Genomic DNA, 22549 nt, shown 5'->3' with positions numbered 1-22549 from the left:
TTACCTGGATGGAGGACAGAAGGGTGTGTGTGTGTTTGTGCATAAAACTAGCATATTGCACAAACTAGCATATTGCACATGTTGCTCCTCCCACTTTTACCTGTGGCTCCACCTACTACTAGCAAGCACTTCCCAGAAGTTTCCCAGTAGGGAAGGGGGTATCAGTCGGGGGGGGGGAGGATTGCAGGCCTTACTGTAGATGTAAACACTAATCCAATGCACATTTACTTGGGAGGAAGCCCCACGGAATTAATTACGATTTGATTCAGAGTAAATATGCCTAGGATTGCACTGTTAAATCAGTTTAACAGGCACTCCTTCTTTGCAAGCTATGTGATGGGTGTGGCGATCACACAGGGTCCCCGGTCGTTTGACGGACTATTGATCCCTGTGCCACCACGGCGCTTTGCTGCCACCAACCAGGATCCCCTCCCTGGTAAAAACTGTCACAGTCAGGGTGCAATTGTAAACAAAATAACAAGTGTTTATTTGAAAACTTCAACAACTTAAGATATTGGTTACAACCCTGTCCTAATCCTACGCTCACCACTCTACCTCACCACCAACCCTCACAATCAACAACCACCCACCAACCAACTCCCTCGATCAACTGCTCTTCATCAACTGCCCTTAACTCCCCGCTCTCTAACTCTAACTGACTCCTTCAGCTGCCCCTAGCTCCTCCCCCCTCTGTTTATTGGTCAGCCTAGGGTCAGCCACTTAACCCCTTACTCACTCCTGCTCATATGTATTCCCTAGGAAGGGCAAACGCCACATTCCTCCCCCCTTAAATAAGTTTGATTCAGGAGGGATAACTGCACAGAGTTATACTCCTGATCAAACTGCGTGACACCTTAATTCAAACAAACATTTTCTATGTTTACTAACCTTAACTCCTCATCTTATACTGGCTTAATAATTGTTTGGGTTTTTTCCACATTATATACAATAGATCATGCAATATTAAACCTTTAGTTAACTGTAAGAAAATTTGTAACTGTCCATTTTAATCTTTACCTTCGGGTCTTCGTGATAAGGCATCTGCAATGATGTCCAGGATCCTTTCACGCTCCTTATTGTCCTTAACCGCCACAAGAAGTGTCTTTCTCTGGGCACCAGTCTTTTCTCTGCCACACGTGATGGGATGCGAGTTGTCTTCCTCTGCCATATGACACAGTCCCACTCCGATCCCTGCAGTCGATGCGTCTGTAACGATTGTGGATTCCAATCTGTGTAGAGTCTTTGTTTCTCAGGGTCAAAAGCTCTCTTGGATCACCCTCTCTCTCCTTCAGGATCTCTGTTAAGTGTTGAAGCTCGATGCCTTGTACAAACGTCTCCAAGTCATCAAAAGCAGCATAAGAACTGGTTGTCTGGCTTTTGAATTCATTGGGAACTGCTTTCAGAAGTTTGTGGATAGCTGCTTTTTTAGTCAGCTTGCTGAAGCTTTTTGGACAAACGTGTTTACTTAATGAAAGTAGACTAAAAAGCTCTGATTGCCTATTGCTGTTAGCAATCTCCCTGGCTGTCAGTCCATCTTTGGTCTGTGTTGAATTATCAGTTCCCACTTCAAGCAATTTGAAGACTACTTTTTTATGTCTTTGACGTGGTGGCCACGTTAATGCTGTGTAGCCACGTTCATCTTGGGCATTTATTGGTGTTGCATGAGCAGCAGGGTACCCATCTTCCCACCACACAACATCTAGTGTAGGAAACACTTTCACTTTCATAGAAAGCTGATGGGACACCATGGCAACTATAACTTTCAGTATGTTTTTCTTTCTATATTTCCAACTGATGAATGGTTTATCATAACTTTGAATAGTTGTTCTAACTGATCTCACAGATAGGTCACTTTTTAAAACAACTCTGACTCCTCTTGAAGGGACATAACCCATAAGCTCTGGGTTGTATTTTCCAACAATCGTCACTATGGTAATATGTGACCAGTCATAAGCTTTCCAGGCCTGCCCCCCAATGTCAAATATAAAGACCTTGTATTCTAAATATGGGGCTTCCTGTTCCTCATCCCACAGGATCCCGGAAATAAAACTGTTTACTAGATCAATGTTTACTTTATATGGGCGCTGACGTCCTGCCACGTCACTGCATGGAGCTCCTTGGAAAGGAACTTTTGCAATTGAACAAACATGGGCCTTAATTGAGCCTAGACAGGTATAATCATAGCCGTACCATGGAACACCCATCACAATCTTCTTTGGATTAATGCCCATGTGAATGTATTTTTCATATTCCATTATGGTGTGGTTATATGGAGCATTGACTCTGGCTTTGCATTGCGACCACATCTGACTCTGTTCATCATACGGCGTAGCAAATATGAAATCACAAGACTTTGCAACCCCGGTGTCAGTGTGATGGACTACCCCTTTTTCTAGTCCTGGAGTATTACTGAAAATCGTTTTAAATTTTTGTAGGATGTTTCTTATTTCCTCCTGCTGTGAATGGGTTAAGGTAGGGGCTAGCTTAACTTCTTGTATATTACATTCTTGCTCCCCTCTCCCTTCCCAGCATGGTATTTCTGCTTCTTCTGGGTCATCTCGGATAGCATAGGGAGCCCAGCTTTCAGTTCTCTGGTAAGGCTTAATCATGTTTACGTGAACTACCTTGCGCCCCTCATCCCCCTGCTGGATAAGGTAGTTTACATTATTTATTTTGGACACGATTTGGGATGGTTCCTCCCAGGCTAGTTGCAATGCATTCCCCTTTTTGGTTGCTCTAGGCAAGGGTCGTGCCAAGTCGAGTCCTAATCTCTGGAATGGTGTGGAGATTGCAGGTAAAGGACACAGTTTTGCCTTGGTTTTGTCCTGACCTGATCCCCGCCTCTGGCAAATGTCACAGGCTTGGCAATACATTTTAATTTGCTTCCCCATTCCTGGCCAATAGAAATTTTGTGCCACTCTTCGTTTGGTCCGAGTTATCCCCATATGTGCCCCAAAAATACTATTATGGGCTTGCTTTATGATTTTTTCTCTATACATGTGAGGAACCACTAGTTGTCTGCGGTTTTCTCCTCCCCCTTTATAAGGTGTGCTAAGGGCTTCACGATATAACAGCCCCTCCTCTAGGCAGAACCTCTCTGGGCAATCAGGGGTTAATGGAACAGTAGATTTTGCTGCCTCAAAACAGCCGTTTAGTTCCATGTCATTCTTTTGTTCCTGAGAGAAACTAGTCTTTTGAGTATTTTTAAAAGGTATTAGGAAGCCTGGCTCACTCAAAGTTTCAACTTGAGGACTTTGAGTCCTGCCCTCATTGGCAACTGTTTCGCTTCCCTCAGTATCAGTTGACAGTTGGCCCCCCTTGGAGCGGGTAATCACAAACACACTCTGCACATGCTCCAGGAGATCCCAACCGATAAGCACTGCAGTGGGGATTTCCTCTGAAATGGCCACTTGCCACTTTCCACTCCAGTCATGTAACTTAATGTTTACCTCAGCCATTTGGAATCTAACTGGCTCTTTGGCGATTCCTTTTATTTCTATAGTTTTTCCTGGAATTACTTTATCGGGACTAATTACCTTAGGATGAACAATTGTGATTTGGGAACCGGTATCTTTTAACCCTAGATATTTTTTGTTTTCAATCCAAATATTTTCTCCTGACTTTCTCAAGAGCAAATCATTCTGTTTAATCAAGTAAGTGTATTACTGAGGCCTCAGGAATCTCCTCTGTCTCAGGCCTAGCTAAAGCTTCGGTTTCCGTGACAACCTGCTTAGCCTCACCCTGCCCTACTGAGTGGATACAATAAGAGTGTTTTTGAGTGTTTGTGCTCCCAGATTTAACTTGCCCACCAGTCTTACATTCAAAGCTTCTGTGGCCCAGTTTATTGCACGACCAGCACCTCATATCTCTTCCCCCAATATAATTAGATTTATTTTCTTTTACCTCAGAGGTATGGGTGTTAGTTTGGCCCACGTCACTTGGGCTTTTTGACTGTGGTATGTTTCCCTTTTTTATTACCGGAGAAGAGCTTCCTTTAGCATATTGAAATTGGTTTCTGGGGTTCCCCCACAATTTCCCACCAAATTTTGGACTATCAAATCCATGGTCCCTAATTTCATTAATTTGGTCAGCTATGGTTGCTGCCTCCTGGATGGTTTTAGGACTTCTTTCCTTTACAAGATATTTCAACTCCCCAGTTATGGTGGCATAAAATTGCTCCAACGCAATAACCTCTCTGATTTTTTGAATTGAATCCGCACCCTCCTGCTCTAACCATTATTTGAGGTAATTCGTAATTTTTGCCCCCAACTGAGCATACGTTTCTTCTCTCAACTTTGTCACACTCCTGAATTTTTTTCTTAGTTGTTCTGAGGTAATTCCAAACCTCGTATAAATTAATTGTTTAAACATCTCAAAGTCTGTTGACTGTTCTTCTGTCATTTGGGCGTATATTTCTGCCAATACCCCACTAATTTAGCCCTTAAGATCACCATTTTCTCCTCTTTTTTTTTTAAAGAAGATTTTATTATTTTCCATATGCATATAAAAACATAACAAACATAACTACAATGAAAACACATCAAACAACAAACCAAACAATAATACAACAGACATAAGAAAAAACACATACAAACCTATCAAAACACCAATCTTTATCTCGTTCTAATTCTTTCTTCTGAACATAGAGGACTTCCCCCGCTCCCTCCACTGCATTGATAATCCAAATATACTTTAGGTAGCTATATATCTTTTTCCATAACCATTAACCAAAACTCTTATTTGTCTTTAGATTCCTCTGCATAAACATAATTCATGATCTATCCTCAATATCTCAAAGACGTTCTTAAACATTTATAACCTATACTATAAAATTCTTACCAACAATTTAATCTAAGTTTTGCCTAGCTAAAGCCTGTTCAGCAGCTAATTCTGCTCAGATATTCAGTTTTACACAATTAACTAAATAATCCTTAAATTTCTTCCAATCCTTCGACACCTTCTCCTCCCTCTGGTCTCGGATTCTCGCGGTCAGTTCGGCAAGCTCCATAAAGTCCATTAACTTCATCTGCCATTCTTCCACTGTTGAGGTCTCTTCACCCTTCCAGTTTCTTGCCAATAAAATTCTAGCAGCTGTTGTGGCATACATAAAAAATACTCTATCTTGACTGGGTATCTGATCGTTGGTCATGTTCAAAAGGAATGCCTCTGGTTTCTTACTAAAGGTAATTTTCATTACCTTCTTAAGTTCATTGTAAATCTTATCCCAGAAGGCCTTAACCTTTGGGCATGTCCACCACATATGATAAAAGGTACCTTCCACTGTTTTACATTTCCAGCACATGTTAGACATTGACGGGTTCATCTTAGCAATCTTAACTGGTGTTAAATACCATCTGTAAAGCATTTTCATAATGTTTTCTCTTAAATTGTTACAAGCTGTAAATTTGATACCTTCCTTCCAGTTTTTCCCAGTCCTCCAACATAATATTATGGCCCACATCTTTTGCCCAATCTATCATTGTTGATTTAACCATTTCATCTTTTGTATGCCACTCTAGCAACAGATTGTACATTCTGGAAAGGTTTTTAGAGTTCGGTTCGATTAGCTCTGTTTCCAGTTTTGATTTTTCAACTTGAAAACCAATTTTCTTATCTGCTTTAAAAATCTCGTAAATTTGATGATATTGCAGCCAGTCGGTGACCTCGCCTTTTACTTGATCATAACTTTTCAATTTAAACGATTCACCTTCTTGCTGCAATATATCTACATATCTTAACCATCTTGCAGACATGTTAGGTCTCTTATAGGCCTTGGCCTCCACCGGTGAGATCCATCTAGGAGTCTTTCTCTCTAGCAAGTCTTTATATCTCATCCAAACCTGATACAAGGCTTTTCTAACAATATGATTTTTAAAAGTCTTGTGGACCTTAACCTTGTCGTACCAAAGATAGGCATGCCAACCAAACATGTTGTCAGAGCCTTCCAAGTCCAGCACGTCAGTGTTTTCCAATTTAAACCAGTCTTTCAACCAGCAAAAGGCCGCCGCTTCGAAATATAACTTCAAGTCCGGCAGAGCAAAGCCTCCTCTCTCTTTAGAGTCCGTTAAAATCTTGAATTTAATTCTAGGCTTTTTCCCCTGCCATATAAATTTTGATAGGTCCTTTTGCCATGCCTTAAAGCAGTCCAGTTTATCCAAAATTGGAATGGCTTGAAATAAAAACAGCATCCTTGGTAAGACATTCATCTTAACAGCAGCTATTCTGCCCATTAATGAAAGTTTCAATCTTGTCCATATCTCTAAGTCGTTTTTTATCTCTGTCCACAATTTCTCATAGTTATCCTTGTACAGGTTCAGGTTTTTTGCAGTAAGATTGATCCCTAGATATTTTACTTTCTTAACAAAATTGAGGCCAGTGCGTTCTTGTAACTTTTGTATCTGTTCTGTGTTCATATTTTTAGTCAGTACTTTGGTCTTCTGTTTATTTAGTTTGAAGCCGGCTACATGCCCAAACTTCTCAATTAAATCCAATGCTTTGGGGACACTGCTTTCAGGATCTTGTAGGGATAACATTAAATCATCTGCATAGGCGCGTAGTTTGTACTCCTTCTCTCCCACCCTTATTCCTTTGATCTGGTTCTCTTTTCGTAACATATTTAAAAGAACCTCCAGGACCGTAATAAATAATAAAGGGGAGATAGGGCACCCTTGTCTTGTTCCTTTTTCCACTCTAATCTCCTCCGATATCACACTGTTAATTATAATTTTTGCCTTTTGTTCTGTGTAAATGGCATTAATGCCATTTAGAAATCTTTGTCCAACTGCCATTCTTTCCAAATTTTTCTTCATAAATGTCCAAGAAATATTGTCAAAAGCTTTTTCTGCATCAATGAACATCAGCGCCGCTTCTATATTAATGTTTTTTTTCCAATTTCTCTAAGATATCCATAATTATTCTTGTGTTATTATTTAGTTGTCTACCTGGTAAAAAACCTGCTTGGTCTTTATGTATATAATCTTTCAGCACTCTTTTTAATCTCGTAGCCATGACATTCGCAAATATTTTATAGTTGACATTTAAAAGCGAAATTGGACGATAATTTTTCATTATAGTCTTATCTGTATCTGGTTTCGGAATCAGTGTGATATAGGCCTCTTTCCATGTCTCTGGTGCCCTGTCTCCTTCTAGTATTTTATTGCAAACTTCTTTTAAAGGCTGTGATAGCCAATCTTTCAGACTTTTATAATATTTTGCAGTCAATCCGTCAGGTCCTGGGGCCTTTCCTGTCTGCATGTTGTTAATTGCTTCTTCAATCTCTTGTGTCGATATAGGGTGGTTGAGTATACTTAATCTTCTGGGACTTTTTGCAATCCATTTTCCTCCAGGAACTGGTCCATCTCTATTTCGTCTACCTTCTCCTCCTTGTACAGTTGTTTATAAAACCTTTGAAAATGCCATCTAATTTCCTCTGGATTCTCCACGATTTTCCCATTTACTACCAAGTTGTTGATGATATTTGCTTTTTGTCTTTTCTTTAATTGCCAAGCTAGTAGTTTCCCACATTTATTTGCCGATTCGAAGGATCTCTGTTTCATCATTTTAATCTTCCATTCAATATCCTGATTTATAATTTGGGCATATTGGGATTGCAAGTATTTGATTTCTTTTTGTATTTTTTGATTTCTAGGGTGTCCTCTTAATTCTTTCTCTTTCCCTTTGATTAGTTTCAGAAGTCTTTCCGATTCTACATTTTGTTGTCTCCTCTTTTTTGCCTTTTCACTTATCAGGAACCCTCTCATTACTGCCTTACTTGCATCCCAAACAATCCTCTTTTCCACTTCCGAATTTAAATTAAATTGGAAATACTCCTTCATCTTTTTTACTGCCCTCTCTACCAGCTTGGTGTCTCTCATCAGGGCATCATCCATTCTCCATCTAAAAGAATCCTTAGAAATTATTTTTAAGTTTGCTTGTACAGGATTGTGGTCTGAGTAAGTTTTTGGGCCAATTTCTGCTTTGCATAATTTCGGTGCCAATTCATTCGAGATCCAAATATAATCTATTCTCGACCATGACTGCTGCGGTTCACTGAAAAAAGTTGCCTCTGTCTCTATGGGGTTTCTTAGCCTCCAAGCATCCACCAAATTCAAATTGTCCACCATTTCAAAAAAAGTTTTCAGCAGTTTCCCCTCATTTGTTAACTTAGCCCTCTGGGATCTGTCCATTAATGTGGAAACTGCCCCATTAAAGTCTCCAAGGCATACTATTTTATAGTCCAAATATTCCAACAGCAAATCATGTATTTTCTTGTAAAAAATTGACTTACCATCATTAGGTGCGTAAAGTCCCAGAATCAAGAATTTTTCGCCTTGTACTTTAATTTCAATAGCAATGTATCTCCCTTCTTCATCTTTAAATAGCTGTCTTGGGCTGTATTTTTTTTTGCATATATTATCACTCCTCTCTTCTTGACTTTATCCGATGATATAAATTCTTGGCCTAATTTTTTGTTTTGTAAAATTCTTCTATGTCGTCGAACTACATGGGTCTCCTGTAGACATATTATGTCCAAATTCTTTTTTTCCAAACTATAAAACACTCTGTGTCTCTTTGGTCTCTGGTTCAATCCCCGAACATTCCATGTCATCAATTTTAGAGCCATCTTTGGATCCTTATTCTGTTCCTCCTGTTGCTAAGTCCTTCTTGTCTTTTTCTGGATCTCTTGGGTCACCTGTTCCTGAGGTCCCTGGTGGTGGAAGCACTCCTGGGGTCCCTGGTGGTGGCAGCACTCCGGGGAGTGGGTACATAAACGCTGGGTCTAAAGCGGAACCCCTGAAGTCTTCCAAATGTTTGTCTAGAAACTTTTGTTTGTCAGCCAGGGATCTTATCCTAATTCTTTTTTCTTTGAACATAAAAGTCAGTCCTTCTGGGAATTCCCAGCTAAAGGAGATGTTTCTTCTTCTTAGCTCTGTTGTTAAGTCATTATAAGGTGCTCTTTTGTCCAGGAAAAATTTGGGGATGTCTTTAAAAAGCACAACTCTGTTCTGCTGCACCACTAGGTTGTTCTTATAATGTAGGTCCAAGATGTAGTCTCTTTGGTATCTGTTGTTAAACACGATCAAACAGTCACTAACTGTCTTGGAACTTTTCTTTCCTTTGGGACCAAATCTGAAGGCCTTCACTATGAGTGCTGAGACGTCATCTTCTTCCAGATGCCAGAATGTTGAAAATTGGGTTACAATGTAATCCTTTAGGCTTCCCTCTTCCAATTCTGGTAGGCCTCTGAGACGGATGTTTCCTTCTCTCTGTTGAAGTTGAAGAAAAGCGAGAGATTCTTCGACACTTCTCTGCCTAGATCCAATTTTTTCTATGTTCTCCAAATCAATATTATCCAACTTCTGTTCCACTGTCCGTATTTTCTCTTTTACCACCTTAATTTCCTCTGTTTCCTTCTTTAGGACAGTCACCTCCTGACCAATTTTATTAATTTCTTCCCTGTTTTTCCTCACGTTTTCCTCAATTTGGCCAATAGATTTTTCAAGTCTTTGGGAAGATTCTTTTATTTCTGCTTGTAGTTTCTCAGTTGCAGAGTTTACTGTTGAATTAACAGAATTTACTGAAGATTGTGTCTGTTTCACATCTTCGGATACTTTTTTCAATCCTTCTGTAATTTCTGCAATGCTTGACGTTAGTCTCTCAATAGCCTGGGCCATTTGTTCTTGCGTAGTTAGAGAGAAAGATCCTTTTCTTTGTGATGTTTTGGCTCTTGTACTCTCTTGCATATCTTGTTCACTTTGCAGCTGCAGTCTCAAGGTCACTCCAGTTTTAGTAATTGTCCCAGACATTCACAGTAGAAAGCCAACAGTTCCAAAAGTCAACACCAGGTGGCCAGCAGTTCAATCCAGATAACAAAGAGGCAACAGAGCCCAAAGTCCCAGGCAGTCCCAGGCAGTTTCAACCAGTTCTAGCCCTCCAAAAAAAAATAGGCAAAGATCTTCAATTTTAAAATTTAAGGTCTCTCAAAAGTCAAGAAGAAGTTAATTTCTAGCAGCCCAAGGCAACAGTTAATTTTGTACAGTGTATCCACCAAGTCCACAAAGTTTCCCAGGCTGCAGCCGGCCACAAAAAAAAAAGTTACCAAGTCTTTCTGGAAACAGTTGCAAAAAAACAAAGAAAGGAGAATGGCAACTAAATTACGCTTTCTGACCCGGAATCCTATCCAGAGGGTGAAGCAGTGTCTTCTTTGGTCACCATTCTCAGTTTTAACTCCTTATATACAGTCTAAACAACTTTTAAGCCACTTTTTAAAAGTTCAGCAGAGTTAGCAAAACTTTTTCCCGTTAGTCGCGGCTTAGCGCTCTTGCCGCTACCTCGCTCTATCAGCAGTTCAAAGAGAGCGGGCTTCCTTTTAGAGTTTCCTCTGTAAGTTTAGCACTTTAAAGAGTCTTAATTCCAGAAAGAGGGTTTACTTACAGAGTTTCTATTACAGTCCAAGTTAGGAAGTGCTGGGTGCTCAGGTCTGGCGGGATCGCTGCTTCGTTCTCCGGGGGCAGCCGTCTCTTCAGTCCCGTGCCAGAGCTCCGCTCGCCCAATCTCCCCCCTTACGAGGGTCGATCGGGAGTGAAGATGACACGTCTGGGACCCACGAGGCAACAAGTCCACGGGACGCTCTTCCCGTGGTTTTAAGGGGCCCGTGGCGCAGGCACGGGAGCCCCTAAAGCCCGACGGAGAACCGGAGCTTCTCAGCTCCCGTCTGCCATTAACCGGCACCTAACCGGAAGTCAAGATCACCATTTTCTCCTCATCCTTCACTTGGAAATCTTTACAGGCTCTCTCAAATGATATCAGAAAAGCCTCTGGGCTATCTTTCTCCTTGAACTCAGGGAATCGCTTTAAATCCACTTTCCCTGGTGTTTGACTACTGGTGTTATTACTGTTATTTTGATTCTCCATGGCTGCTAATTCTAGTTTCTTCATTTCCAACTGAAATTGCATTCTTTCGCTCTCACTTTCCCTCTCAGCTCGAATTCTTTCGCTCTCCCTTTTGCTTTCCTGCTCAGCTCGAATTCTTTCGCTCTCACTTTCCCTCTCAGCTCTAATTCTAATTCTAATTTATATTGTTGTTCTAGTTTCCACTTTTCTAATTCTATAGAAACTTGTGACTCTAAGCTCTGCTCTTCCCTCAGAGGATTCCCATTTTCCTCCCCTTCAGAGCTATCTTGAACTGGTTCCCTCACAGGGTTCTTTGTCTTTTTAGGTGGCATATTGTGTGATTGAGGATTGACAGTTAAATTAACAAAATAAGAGAAATCTCCTCTCAGCACTGTTCCCCCTGGCTAGGTTTCTCCAGACTCGGGTCTCAAAGTTCTGCTATGGGTCTTCTCTCTACCCGTTAAGCTTACTTCCTCTGACCCCAAGTCAAAACTCTCTGCCAGAACAGATTTGTGAGCTCTCTTTTCTCCTTTTGTTATCTTAGCCTTGCAGCGTCCTTGGGTAACCACAACTACACCCCCCGGGCTAGGTTATCACTTCACAGATTTACCCTTCCCCTTCCAGGTGTATTCTTTAACCCCAGCTGCTTCTGCCAATTTTGTGGTGAACAGGCAAAACAATCTCAATATCCCTCCATGGGCTTATTGATGTCTCCTGCTGGCGTATTGATCTTATCCCGTCGCTGCCGCCAGTTTTGTGGCGATCACACAGGGTCCCCGGTCGTTTGACGGAACCAGGATCCCCTCCCTGGTAATAACTGTCACAGTCAGGGTGCAATTGTAAACAAAATAACAAGTGTTTATTTGAAAACTTCAACAACTTAAGATATTGGTTACAACCCTGTCCTAATCCTACGCTCACCACTCTACCTCACCACCAACCCTCACAATCAACAACCACCCACCAACCAACTCCCTCGATCAACTGCTCTTCATCAACTGCCCTTAACTCCCCGCTCTCTAACTCTAACTGACTCCTTCAGCTGCCCCTAGCTCCTCCCCCCTCTGTTTATTGGTCAGCCTAGGGTCAGCCACTTAACCCCTTACTCACTCCTGCTCATATGTATTCCCTAGGAAGGGCAAGGGTCAGTTTAACAGGCACTCCTTCTTTGCAAGCTATGTGATGGGGATTACAGATCACTAATATCCATTTCTCAACATCTCACCCCAAATACTATTATTCAGTTATTTGCTGCATTAATACACCAATGTTTTTTTGCCTTTAATCCCTGTGTGTAATCTGCTTTGACTCCCCCCCCATCTTTGCATTCAATTAATAATCTTTGCTTCCGATCCATTATCAGGCAGACAAAGCTCTTGAAGAATTCCAGAAATCCAAGGAGACCGTGGCAAAATCTCTCCTTCAAATGGACCGCGCCTTGACTGCCCAAGAGAAGCAACTTGAAGGTGCAGATCTGGAGGAGGGGACTTTACACATCATAAATTATATGTCATTGTTCTGGCCTGCTTTGGTGGGCTCTGAGCACCTAGCAAAGCAGGTTATAGTTGTTGTGGTACCTCTTAGCTTTATGATACGGTAACAGGTGTGGTGTTGTCACATTGAGCAGGATAAAACCCCCAAAGCACTGGGTGAAAGGAAGATGTTTGTGATCTTACAGGGCCTTTGTCTTGTTGTGCAGCCATAGGCTCTTATAGCTTGGGGTAAGGAGAAGTGATCAAGGGATGCCCTGAGAGAGTACAGTATTTTAATTCTGAAGTGTCTCTGGGAAAGATGTATATTTTGGTCTGGATGGACCTGATACAGTGGTACCTTGGTTCTCAAACTTGATCCGTTCCGGAAGTCCGCTCCAAAACCAAGGTGCACTTTCCCATAGAAAGTACCGGTAATGCAAAATGGATTAATCCTTTCCCGACTTTTAAAAACAAGGCCTAAAACAGAAATTTAACATGAATTTTACTATCTAACAAGACCATTGATCCATAAAATGAAAGCAATAATCAGTGTAAAGGTAAAGGGCAAAAGGACCCCTGACCATTAGGTCCAGTCGCGGACGACTCTGGGGTTGCGGCCGGAGCGGTACCTATTTATCTGCCTTTTACGTGCTTTTGAACTGCTAGGTTGGCAGGAGCAGGGACTGAACAACAGGAGCTCACCCTATCGCAGGGATTTGAACCACTGACCTTCTGGACTTCCGGCGAGGACGCCATTGCGGGCGGTCGAGGGTCGTTTCGGCAGCGAGACGACCCTGGCCTGTCCCGGGGGTAGGAGCCCCGCTACCGCACAGCGGGCTCCGCCAAACCGCGGGTCGAGCGTCCCGTGGCACGGGCACTCCAGCGAGTCCACTATAGCACTGAACCCTTCTCCCATTCCCCTTGTAAAAGGGGCGCGGGAGTGAAGGGACGCTGGGCTGTGGAGGCTATGCCCCAACCGGGCAGGCGAAGTGGCGGCTGCCGCCTGCACTGAGCGCGTCGTTCTTACCTGATTTGAAGGAAAAGAAGAAGAAACCCGTATGCCGTGAGTACGGAGTTAATTGGATTTACAATTTTGACAATTGGCACTCCGGGAGGAACGTTAAAAGGAAGCCCGTTCCTCCCTTTGCTGAATGAAGAAAATAACATTGTTTCTAGCTGCTGCTGCAGTAGCGGATACAAAGTTTCTATGGAGCTTTTTGACAAGCGAGACCGGCTGAACCCCTTCCAGGGGAACTAAGATGTTGGAAATATTTCTTCTTTGAAGTTGTTGGATTATAATCTTTTCACCCTGATTCGGGGGGAAATGGCGGCTGAAACTTGTGGTTAAAGATGGAAAAGTACTGAAACTTGATACCCTCTGCCTACTTCTACCATGCTTGGTTTCGTTTTTAAACTGGCTTTAGATCCGGGTATGACTCATGAACAAAGGATTATTCTTTTGAAGTTAGAACTGTTAAACCAGAAATTAAATTTGTTGAAGCAGAATGTTGAGGAAAAGTTATATGCAACAGGAAAGACTCTTGAACTGGAAGAAAACCTTGCTAGGGAACTTGAGGAAATTTTTGAGAAACAAAATACAGTGACTATGCAACTCCAAGAAGATGGAAAATCCTGTTGGTGTGAGAGACCCAGGGTTGGAAGACAATTTATATCCAATTTCTGGGGTGAGAGCCCAGAAATGAAGGGGAAAAGATTTTTGAAATCGCAATTTGAAGATGACTGGAATTCTGAAATGGAGATGCTGGAAGGTGATGACTTGTGTTCCCTGGAGTTCCTTGCAAGGATGTTTATGGACTGCGTCTTGACCTTTGGTTATAAAGAAAAAGAGGACATTCTGGGCAATGATGTTGGAGGGAGATGGAGAAATGTCTGGGGGGTGATCCCGAGATGGCGAAGGAAAATGGTTAGAAGAGGGATAGGGTGAGAATATTTAAAATATAATTAGGATGGCTCACCATGGTACCCTGAAGTCAGTGTGTTAAGAATTTAAGATTTTGAACTAGTGAAGAGATATGTGAATTGTTTATCAGCAGCAGTTTAAGTAAAATAAGATGTAAGATTTGAGTTAAGAAGTAATAGGTTATATTATGAAGTAAAAATAAATATTAAGAAGTTATGTTTAGATATTTTGATGGTGATGATTTAAATTTTAGAGATGAGAAGTTATTAAAGTAAATTAGAATTGGAAGCAAAGGAGAGAAAACGGGGGAAGTCCCCCAAGTAGATTTGAAACAAGAATTTGTTTAAGTAGTAAAAGGAATGTTGGTGTTCCAGTCTAGGTTTGTATTTGTTTTTTATTCTGTTTTGATTGTCGTATTTGTTGTTGCATTTGTTCTGTTGTATTGTCTTTTATTGTGTGGAAAACCAATAAAATCTTTGTAAAAAAAAAAAAAGAACCACTGACCTTCTGATCAGCAAGCCCTAGGCTCTGTGGTTTGGACCACAGCGCCACTCACGTCCCATAACAATAATCAATGTACTGTACCATAAAATAAATAAGACAGTATTGTAGATGATAAAAATAAAAATTGTTATTTTTTTTCTTACCTGCACTGATTATAGTCATTGTTTGGATGGGGGGCTTTTATCCATTTCCACAGTCAGTCAGTCAGTCAGTCACTCACTCACTCACCCACTCAATCTTATCAGTAGCTGAACTGGTTTCCATACAGCCACAAAACAAATTAACTGAAAAAGCCTCAAAAACAAAAATGCAAAATAAATAACAAAAACAAAAGCACCAAAAGTGCTTCTTGAACTTAATCTGTTCTGGAAGTCTCTTTGACTTCCAAAATGTTCGAAAACCAAGGTGTGGCTTCTGATTGGTGCCGGCGCCCTGTAAACAATAACCGACAGCCGCATCCGACATTCGGCTTCCGAAAAATGTTCGAAAACTGGAACACTTAGTTCCGGGTTTTCAGCGTTTAGGAACCAAAGCATTTGAGAACCAAGGCGTTTGAGAACCGAGGTACCACTGTAAAGGAAATGATATTGCCCTCAAAGTTTTAAAGAGCATTAAATATAAGACATGTAAAATCATGGGTACATAAGAGATGCCTAAAAGATAACAATGGAGGCAGCCTGATGAATATGTCCAGGGAATGTCTTCTAAAGTCTGGATGCCACCACAAAGCAGGCCCTGTCCCCACCTCCACTTGGAGACATTCAAAGAGTGAAGACTGTAAAACCAGCCAAGTTCATAGGGTAGCAGGGGGTGGTCCTCCAGATTTTGCTCTTTCAATGCTTTCCTGTCTGCCAGGAGTTCATGTTGTCTCTCTTTCTTCGCTGGCTCCCAGCCCAGCGTGCTCAGGCCGAAGCAGCCCAGCTGCAGCTGATGCTGTTGGAGCAAAAGCAGGCGCAGTTGGAGCAAATGCTGGAGGATGAGAAGCGAAGCCACCATGAACAGCTCCAGCTGTTGTGGGAGAAGATGGAGAAAGAGAAGAAGATGTTTGAAGAGGAAAGAGAAAGGGCGATACTGCTTAAACTCAAGGTAAATTGAGATGAGCCGGATTCAGACGCTCGCCCACTGCAGTATGTAATTGTTATGTACTGAGTTGAATAGGAACCAAAATGCAGCAGTCTGATTGGTCCTAGAACAATAGGATTGAGATTGCAGAAGTCTGACTGGTCCCAGAACAATAGGATTGAGATTGCAGCAGTCTGATTGGTCCCAGAACAATAGGATTGAGATTGCAGCAGTCTGACTGGTCCCCAGGAGCCACCCAATCCAGCTCCAGGTGGAAGTGAATCTGCACTCCGACTGGCATACAGGAGTATCCCGGAATTAGCCAATCACGTGGGGCCCATTGTGTGTTGTTGTTGTTGTTCAGTCGTTCAGTCATGTCCGACTCTTCGTGACCCCATGGACCAGAGCACGCCAGGCACGCCTATCCTTCACTGCCTCTCGCAGTTTGGCCAAACTCATGTTAGTAGCTTCGAGAACACTGTCCAACCATCTCATCCTCTGTCGTCCCCTTCTCTTTGTGCCCTCCATCTTTCCCAACATCAGGGTCTTTTCCAGGGAGTCTTCCCTTCTCATGAGGTGGCCAAAGTACTGGAGCCTCAACTTCAGGATCTGTCCTTCTAGTGAGCACTCAGGGCTGATTTCTTTGAGAATGGATAGGTGTGATCTTCTTGCAGTCCATGGGACTCTCAAGAGTCTCCTCCAGCACCATTGTGTAATTAGTGTATATAAAGCAAACGTTTTGGGGGAACTGCAATCCTCACTACTATGAGCTGAATAAAGAGCATGAAATTCACACTTGACTCCGAGTATATTTCAGTAATCTTTAGGTCAGGGGTGGGGAGCTTGTGGCTGGATCCAACTCTCATCAGCAGAAGCCAGCATGGCCAGTGCTCAGGGGCCAACAAGGTCTGGAGGGTCATATTTTCCCAGTTCATGCTTTGGGGCATCTTATTAAGACGGTGCTTGGAAGTGGAACCCTTGCCTCCACTCAAGGCCAAATCTAGTCACCCCAACCCTTCTAAATGACTCCCCACCAGTCATTGATATAACCTAAGACAGGGGTCAGCAATCTTTTTCAGCTGTGAGCCAGTCCACCATCCCTCAGACCATGTAGTGGGCAGGACTATTTTTTTTTTGAGGGGGGAAGTGAACGAATTCCTATGCCCCACAAATAACCAGAGATGCATTTTAAATAAAAGGACACTTTCTACTCAAGTAAAAACACGCTGATTCCTGGACCATCCTTGGGCTGGATTTAGAAGGCGATTGGGCCTCATCCGGCCCCCAGGCCTTAGGTTGCCTTCCCCTGCCTATGATATCCTCACCCTCTCAGTGCAGGCCACATTATCGTTTAGGTAAAGCTTGGATCCAACTCATGCAGTGCTTCTTCACAAATCCCTGTATGCTCTTATTTTTATTTTTATTTTATTATAGAAAACTAGTCCTAGCTTGGAGACAGTCTGTTTTCAGGTTGTGTACACACATCTTATTCTAGAATTGAGTCCTTGTTTTTTTCTACATAGTCCACAAACAATCTGCACATTTTTATCCCTGATAAGTGCTTCTTGAGAAACCGTTGTAATTCCAAAAACAAAAGCTCATTGCAGATTATGTGTTACCCCACAGTGTGTCCACCCAAAAACAGACGTAAATGGTCCCAGCCATGGGGCGTATGTTTGTGTGTGTATCCATAGCTGCCCAATGACATTGTGGGTGAGCGTGTTTCAAGATCGCCTTTGGTCCTTCGTTCTGCTGGGGCATGTGAAGGGAGGAAGAGGCATATCAGGTAGCCACACTGGCCCTCGTGCATGGTAGGATCTAAAATCAGTCTGGATTGAAAGCAGCATGTTGAGGATGAGCATAAACAATTCTGGATTGAGCAAAACTACATTTTTGTGCTATTAACAGCTGAGTGTGTACGCAGCCTCGAAGGGTGCCTCTCATTTGACAACATGCTGGAAAAATGTACATTTTCATATCCAGCTAGTGTAGTGGACATTCTGCTCCAGTCCTAGTCTTATTCTATCCTGCGCCTGTAATTTTCTGCCCTCGCTCTTCGATTGTTAGTTGAACGAGTTTCTGTGTGCTCCTTGCCTTTCCAGGAACACAAGCTGCTGCTGAAAGAAGGATTTCAGAGGATGGCAAGGGAAATGGAGCGTGAAATCCAGCATCTCAAGGAAGAAAAGAACAGCTTTCCCTGGGAACAGGCGTTGTCTATAGTGAGAGATTTGATCCCAGTTGTGTTATCTTTGAAGATGCACAGTGGGAGCACGCCAAAGAGATCGAAGAAATAGTTCCAGCATGTGGGGGTGGGATTAATGCAGGTTGCAAGGTTGCATTTGAATGTATTATTAGATGCATCTGCACAAATCAGGACGCATGAGAGCTGTATCTATACACTTTTAAAGCACATTCAAAGCATGTTCTTTCCCTCAAAGAATTCTGGGCACTGTAGTCACAGAGTTAAAATTCCCAACAATTCTAAACAAACTACAGTCCCCAGAATTCTTTGAGGAGATAAATGTGCTTCCAATGTGTTTTAAAAGTAGGCCTGTAGTGTGTGTGCAGTGTTACTTTTTTGTCCACTGACATTTACTTAGGATAAAGATTATGCAGGGAAATGTATTCTGGGTGGGTCTTCTAAGAGAAAGCCAGCTATTAGCTTGTGTGTGTGTGTGTTTTTGGAACATGGTTGTGAATGTCAAAATGTGAAGTAATGTTACATTTTTAACATCTGAAGTCTGAGCTTCACTATGCACAACTTGGAACCCCTGCTCCTGGAGTTCCTTTGTGCAGAACTAAAAATAGGATAGGCTGTTTCTACAAAGGAAACAAGCTGGCCTTGCATTGCCCTCTAGTGGGCAGAGACCAGGTGGCGATTGTCTACATAAAGTGTGTCCACTTAAATATCAAGGATCACACCTAAAGCCAAAATTGTGTATAGTCAAAACACATTGGGTTCAATGGCGGGTGGGATTGCCAAGTCATTTCCCTCCAAGCCCCACCCCCTTAAAAAATAAAAAAATCCACACATGTAAAGCTGAATGGACACAATTTAAATGTGCATAAGTTGTGGTCTTGTTGTATTTGACTCAAGCAGCCTTCAACCAACCAAATTGCGAACATGCGCTGGATTATGGAGAAAGCTAGAGAGTTCCAGAAAAACATCTACTTCTGCTTCATTGACTACGCAAAAGCATTTGAGTGTGTCGACCACAGCAAACTATGGCAAGTTCTTAAAGAAATGGGAGTGCCGGATCACCTCATTTGTCTTCCTGAGAAATCTCTATGTGGGACAAGAAGCTACAGTTAGAACTGGATATGGAACAACTGATTGGTTCAAAATTGGAAAAGGAGTATGACAAGGCTGTATACTGTCTCCCTGCTTATTTAACTTATATGCAGAATCCATCATGCGAAAGGCTGGACTGGATGAATCCCAAGCCGGAATTAAGATTGCCGGAAGAAATATCAACAACCTCAGATATGCAGATGACACAACCTTGATGGCAGAAAAACTTACCGTAAAACGCACGGCATGGCAACACGTTAGCCGGCTACACCACGGGTAACCAACCTAGCGCCCGTCAATGGATCTGCCCCACTCACCTTCTAAATCCGGCCAATGGACGGTCCGGAAATCATCCCCTTTTTTAAATGACTAGAATGTACCCTATACAAAAAAATCTGCCACCCTCCAAAATATATCAAAAATGTCAAAACAAACCATCAAGACAATCATAAAAAGACACTTCTTAACTGGACAAAGACAAAAACTACACATCAAAACAGACTACACACATCCTACACTTCAGCAAATTAAGGTATGAAAACCATACATTTCCTCTTTTCCACTATACTTCCTTTCCCAATCCAATTTATTCGCCACAGCAACGCGTGGCCGGGTCAGCTAGTTTAATATATTTTGATGGGACCTGGGTTGCTTCAGATTCTACCTTATGGGGAGACTAGATTGGCCTCTACCAAGAACAGGGCCTTCTCTGTTGTAGCACCAATGCTCTGGAACTTCATTGCACGACAGTATCACCACTGCCTCCCTGTTGGCTGACTAGATAAAAACGTATTGATTGCAGTTGGTCATTGAAAACTGCTGTATCCCATGTTTTATGGCTATTTTGTGATGTTGTTTCTGCTTGGTTTGAATGAAGAATGGTCGTATTTTAAATATGTAAACAACTGTGGTGTATTTTGTGAACAGGCATATATAAAGAACCTTAAATAAATAACACAGCGGCGTGCACAGCGGGAGGATGGCAGACCGTAACATCTCTGCTATCTATCACGAGTTAATTTGGTGGCTGCGATGGGAGTAAGCAGCCTCCCGACCTCCCTGGGACGACGGGGAGGGCTGCCTTGCCCGCGGTACCCTTTAACCCGCTTTGGGTCCTTCGGGACCGAGTGGGTGGGTCTGGGCACATAGGGCTCATTTTAGATAGAGCTCCTGGAGCCGGCCCCGTTCGTGCACGCTCCCTTCAATTGGATATATAAATTTGTTTAAAGATTTTGGGCATGTCTCGGACAAAGGAGTGGGAAGAATGTTGCCAACTGCAGCCCTGAGTGATTAAGAATGAAGATTGGAAGAAGACGTGGACTTTACATTGGTATGTGAAGGAGGGAAAAGAAGGGGGGTAAGCTCTGGAATCTCCATTTGTTTTGCCTCAATATCTACTTAACGGGCGAAACCTCCCCCAGAAAATCCACTTTCACAGGCAAATGGCAAGTGGACTTTAAAGACAGAATGTAAATTAGAATGGAAATTACAAAAAATAAACTGTGTGGAGGTGAAATAAGATCTGGACTTGACTCAACAGAAATGGAGGATCCTTGGCTGGCTGTGACGCAGCTAGAATTAACTGTCGATTGTTGATGATAGCCTGTGGAGCTGTACACCACTTCAAAGGGAGAAGCCAGATTTGATGGACGATTGATAGTGGAATTTACGAGGGGTCTGGCTCTCCTGGAAAGGAGTGGGAATGGCTTGCAGGGGAAGAAATTGGTGTGTCGCAGTTTGATTTACAAGTTTGATTTAAGAGACTTTCAAGATGGCGTCAGCCGAAATGCGATATTTGGAGAGGATGGCTTTTTCCACACAGAGACATTATTTATTATAAGCGTGTCTGCTTGCTGGCATCTATCAGAGGCTGTGATAATATTGACTTTATGAAAGCAACTGGAAAAGATCATAAGAAAGCGCTCCGGAGTCCGAGACATGGGGAACTCACAAGTTAAAAATTTGGCATAATTGGAATTGTTATAATTGGAATTGTATAATTAATTTGGATTGTAATTCGATTGGTAATTGGAAATATATATTGGAAAATCAATAAATATTATTTAAAATAAATAAATAAATAACAGTGCAATTGTACTAGTCCGTGAATTGCCCTGTTGTGTTCAATGGAACTTACTCCCTGGTAAGTTTGTATAGGTCTGGATTGCATCAAACTGGGTGCTCATACCCCAAACATCATGACGGCAGGACATCATTCTAGTACTGATGGGGAGAGTTTAAACAATCATAACTGTGGGTGTCTTTAATGGCTACATATTTTTGTTTAAACATATATCCTCTCTGGAATATTTGGGTGTTTCCTTCTGGCTTTTAAAATATTTACATCCTTCACTCCTTCTCCTTCTTCAGCCAATGTTTTAAATACAGCGCTGCAGTATTTGTCATACTCCCTATCTGTCACTAGGTGTTGCTGTCGTGCACCCTGCACAGCTAATAGCAGTGCACCAGCACTTTGTGACAAAATGGAAAGAGACATCCTTTGGGGAAGGAAACCCATTGCTCTTGAATTCCCTGTGCTCCTGGTTCCAAGGGACGAGGCAAACTGTAACAACAGGCCTTATTCACTGAGAACTTATTGAGTGCAGTGAGTTACTAAATGGAAAAGCATTTTTGGCTATGTCACATTCCGTTTATTTCAATATGCCTTGCAAACTCCCCAGCAGGCTGCTCCTGTGATTTTTAATGAGCGCAAGAAAAGCTCGCAACATTAATATAAAATTAAGAACTAAGAAATGGGGAATTGGTGAGAAATTAGATTGCTTTGCTTACAAAAATAAATAAATATCCACCCCTTCCAGTTTTGGCAGCGGGATTATCCTGTTTCTTCTAATGGGTCTCCTGTTTCCAAGAAGGGCAGTTAGCAATCTGTGCAGACCAGAGAACATTGAACAATCTCCTAACAAGCTTGCTTGACGTACTGATGCATTTCCTTTCCCTGATGTCCTATACATCCCCCTCTGATGTGCCATATTTCATTCTGGGAAATGGCCAGAATGGATGACGTTCCAATTTAGATGTGCACCTGATTTTAGTGAATAGCCATCGGGGACAGATTGAATTTGCTCATGAAGGAGGAGGATGCTTCATTGCTATCCAGACCTCCCAAGTCTGTGGCAAGTGCTAAGAACCAGATTTCTGTGCACTGCAAAGTAGGAAAGTAGGAACTCACTGGCCATTTAATGTGGACAACAATGGGGTTGAGGGCAGGAAAGAGAAGCAGCAGCAACAATGGCAGGCAGGCAGGGAAAGACCATGGGCAAGAGAAGAAGCAATGAGGTAGAGAGGTAAAGAGAAGGAAGGTGGCAGTCATACCTGGGGGAGGAAAAAGGCTGGATGGAGTCGGCCAAGGGAGCAGCAGTGAGTGAGGAGAGCTGGTGTGAACAG

General features: G+C 42.3%; 1 protein-coding gene across 1 annotated transcript in view; it reads left to right on the top strand.

Annotated features, from left to right (window-relative positions):
• LOC117052037 (guanylate-binding protein 1-like) overlaps positions 1 to 18146 on the top strand; it is a 29966-nt gene extending 11820 nt beyond the window's left edge. The window contains exons 8-10 of the mRNA XM_033158764.1: positions 12257 to 12359; positions 15683 to 15876; positions 17955 to 18146. Of these exons, the coding sequence (XP_033014655.1) occupies positions 12257 to 12359; positions 15683 to 15876; positions 17955 to 18146 (489 nt within the window). The remainder of the gene's footprint in view (positions 1 to 12256; positions 12360 to 15682; positions 15877 to 17954) is intronic.
• Positions 18147 to 22549: the final 4403 nt, after the last annotated feature.

The sequence above is a fragment of the Lacerta agilis genome, chromosome 8 (genome assembly GCF_009819535.1).
Source record: "Lacerta agilis isolate rLacAgi1 chromosome 8, rLacAgi1.pri, whole genome shotgun sequence".
Lineage (NCBI taxonomy): Eukaryota > Metazoa > Chordata > Lepidosauria > Squamata > Lacertidae > Lacerta > Lacerta agilis.
Note: the sequence above shows the minus strand (reverse complement) of the source record. Positions and strands in the feature narration are given on the sequence as shown.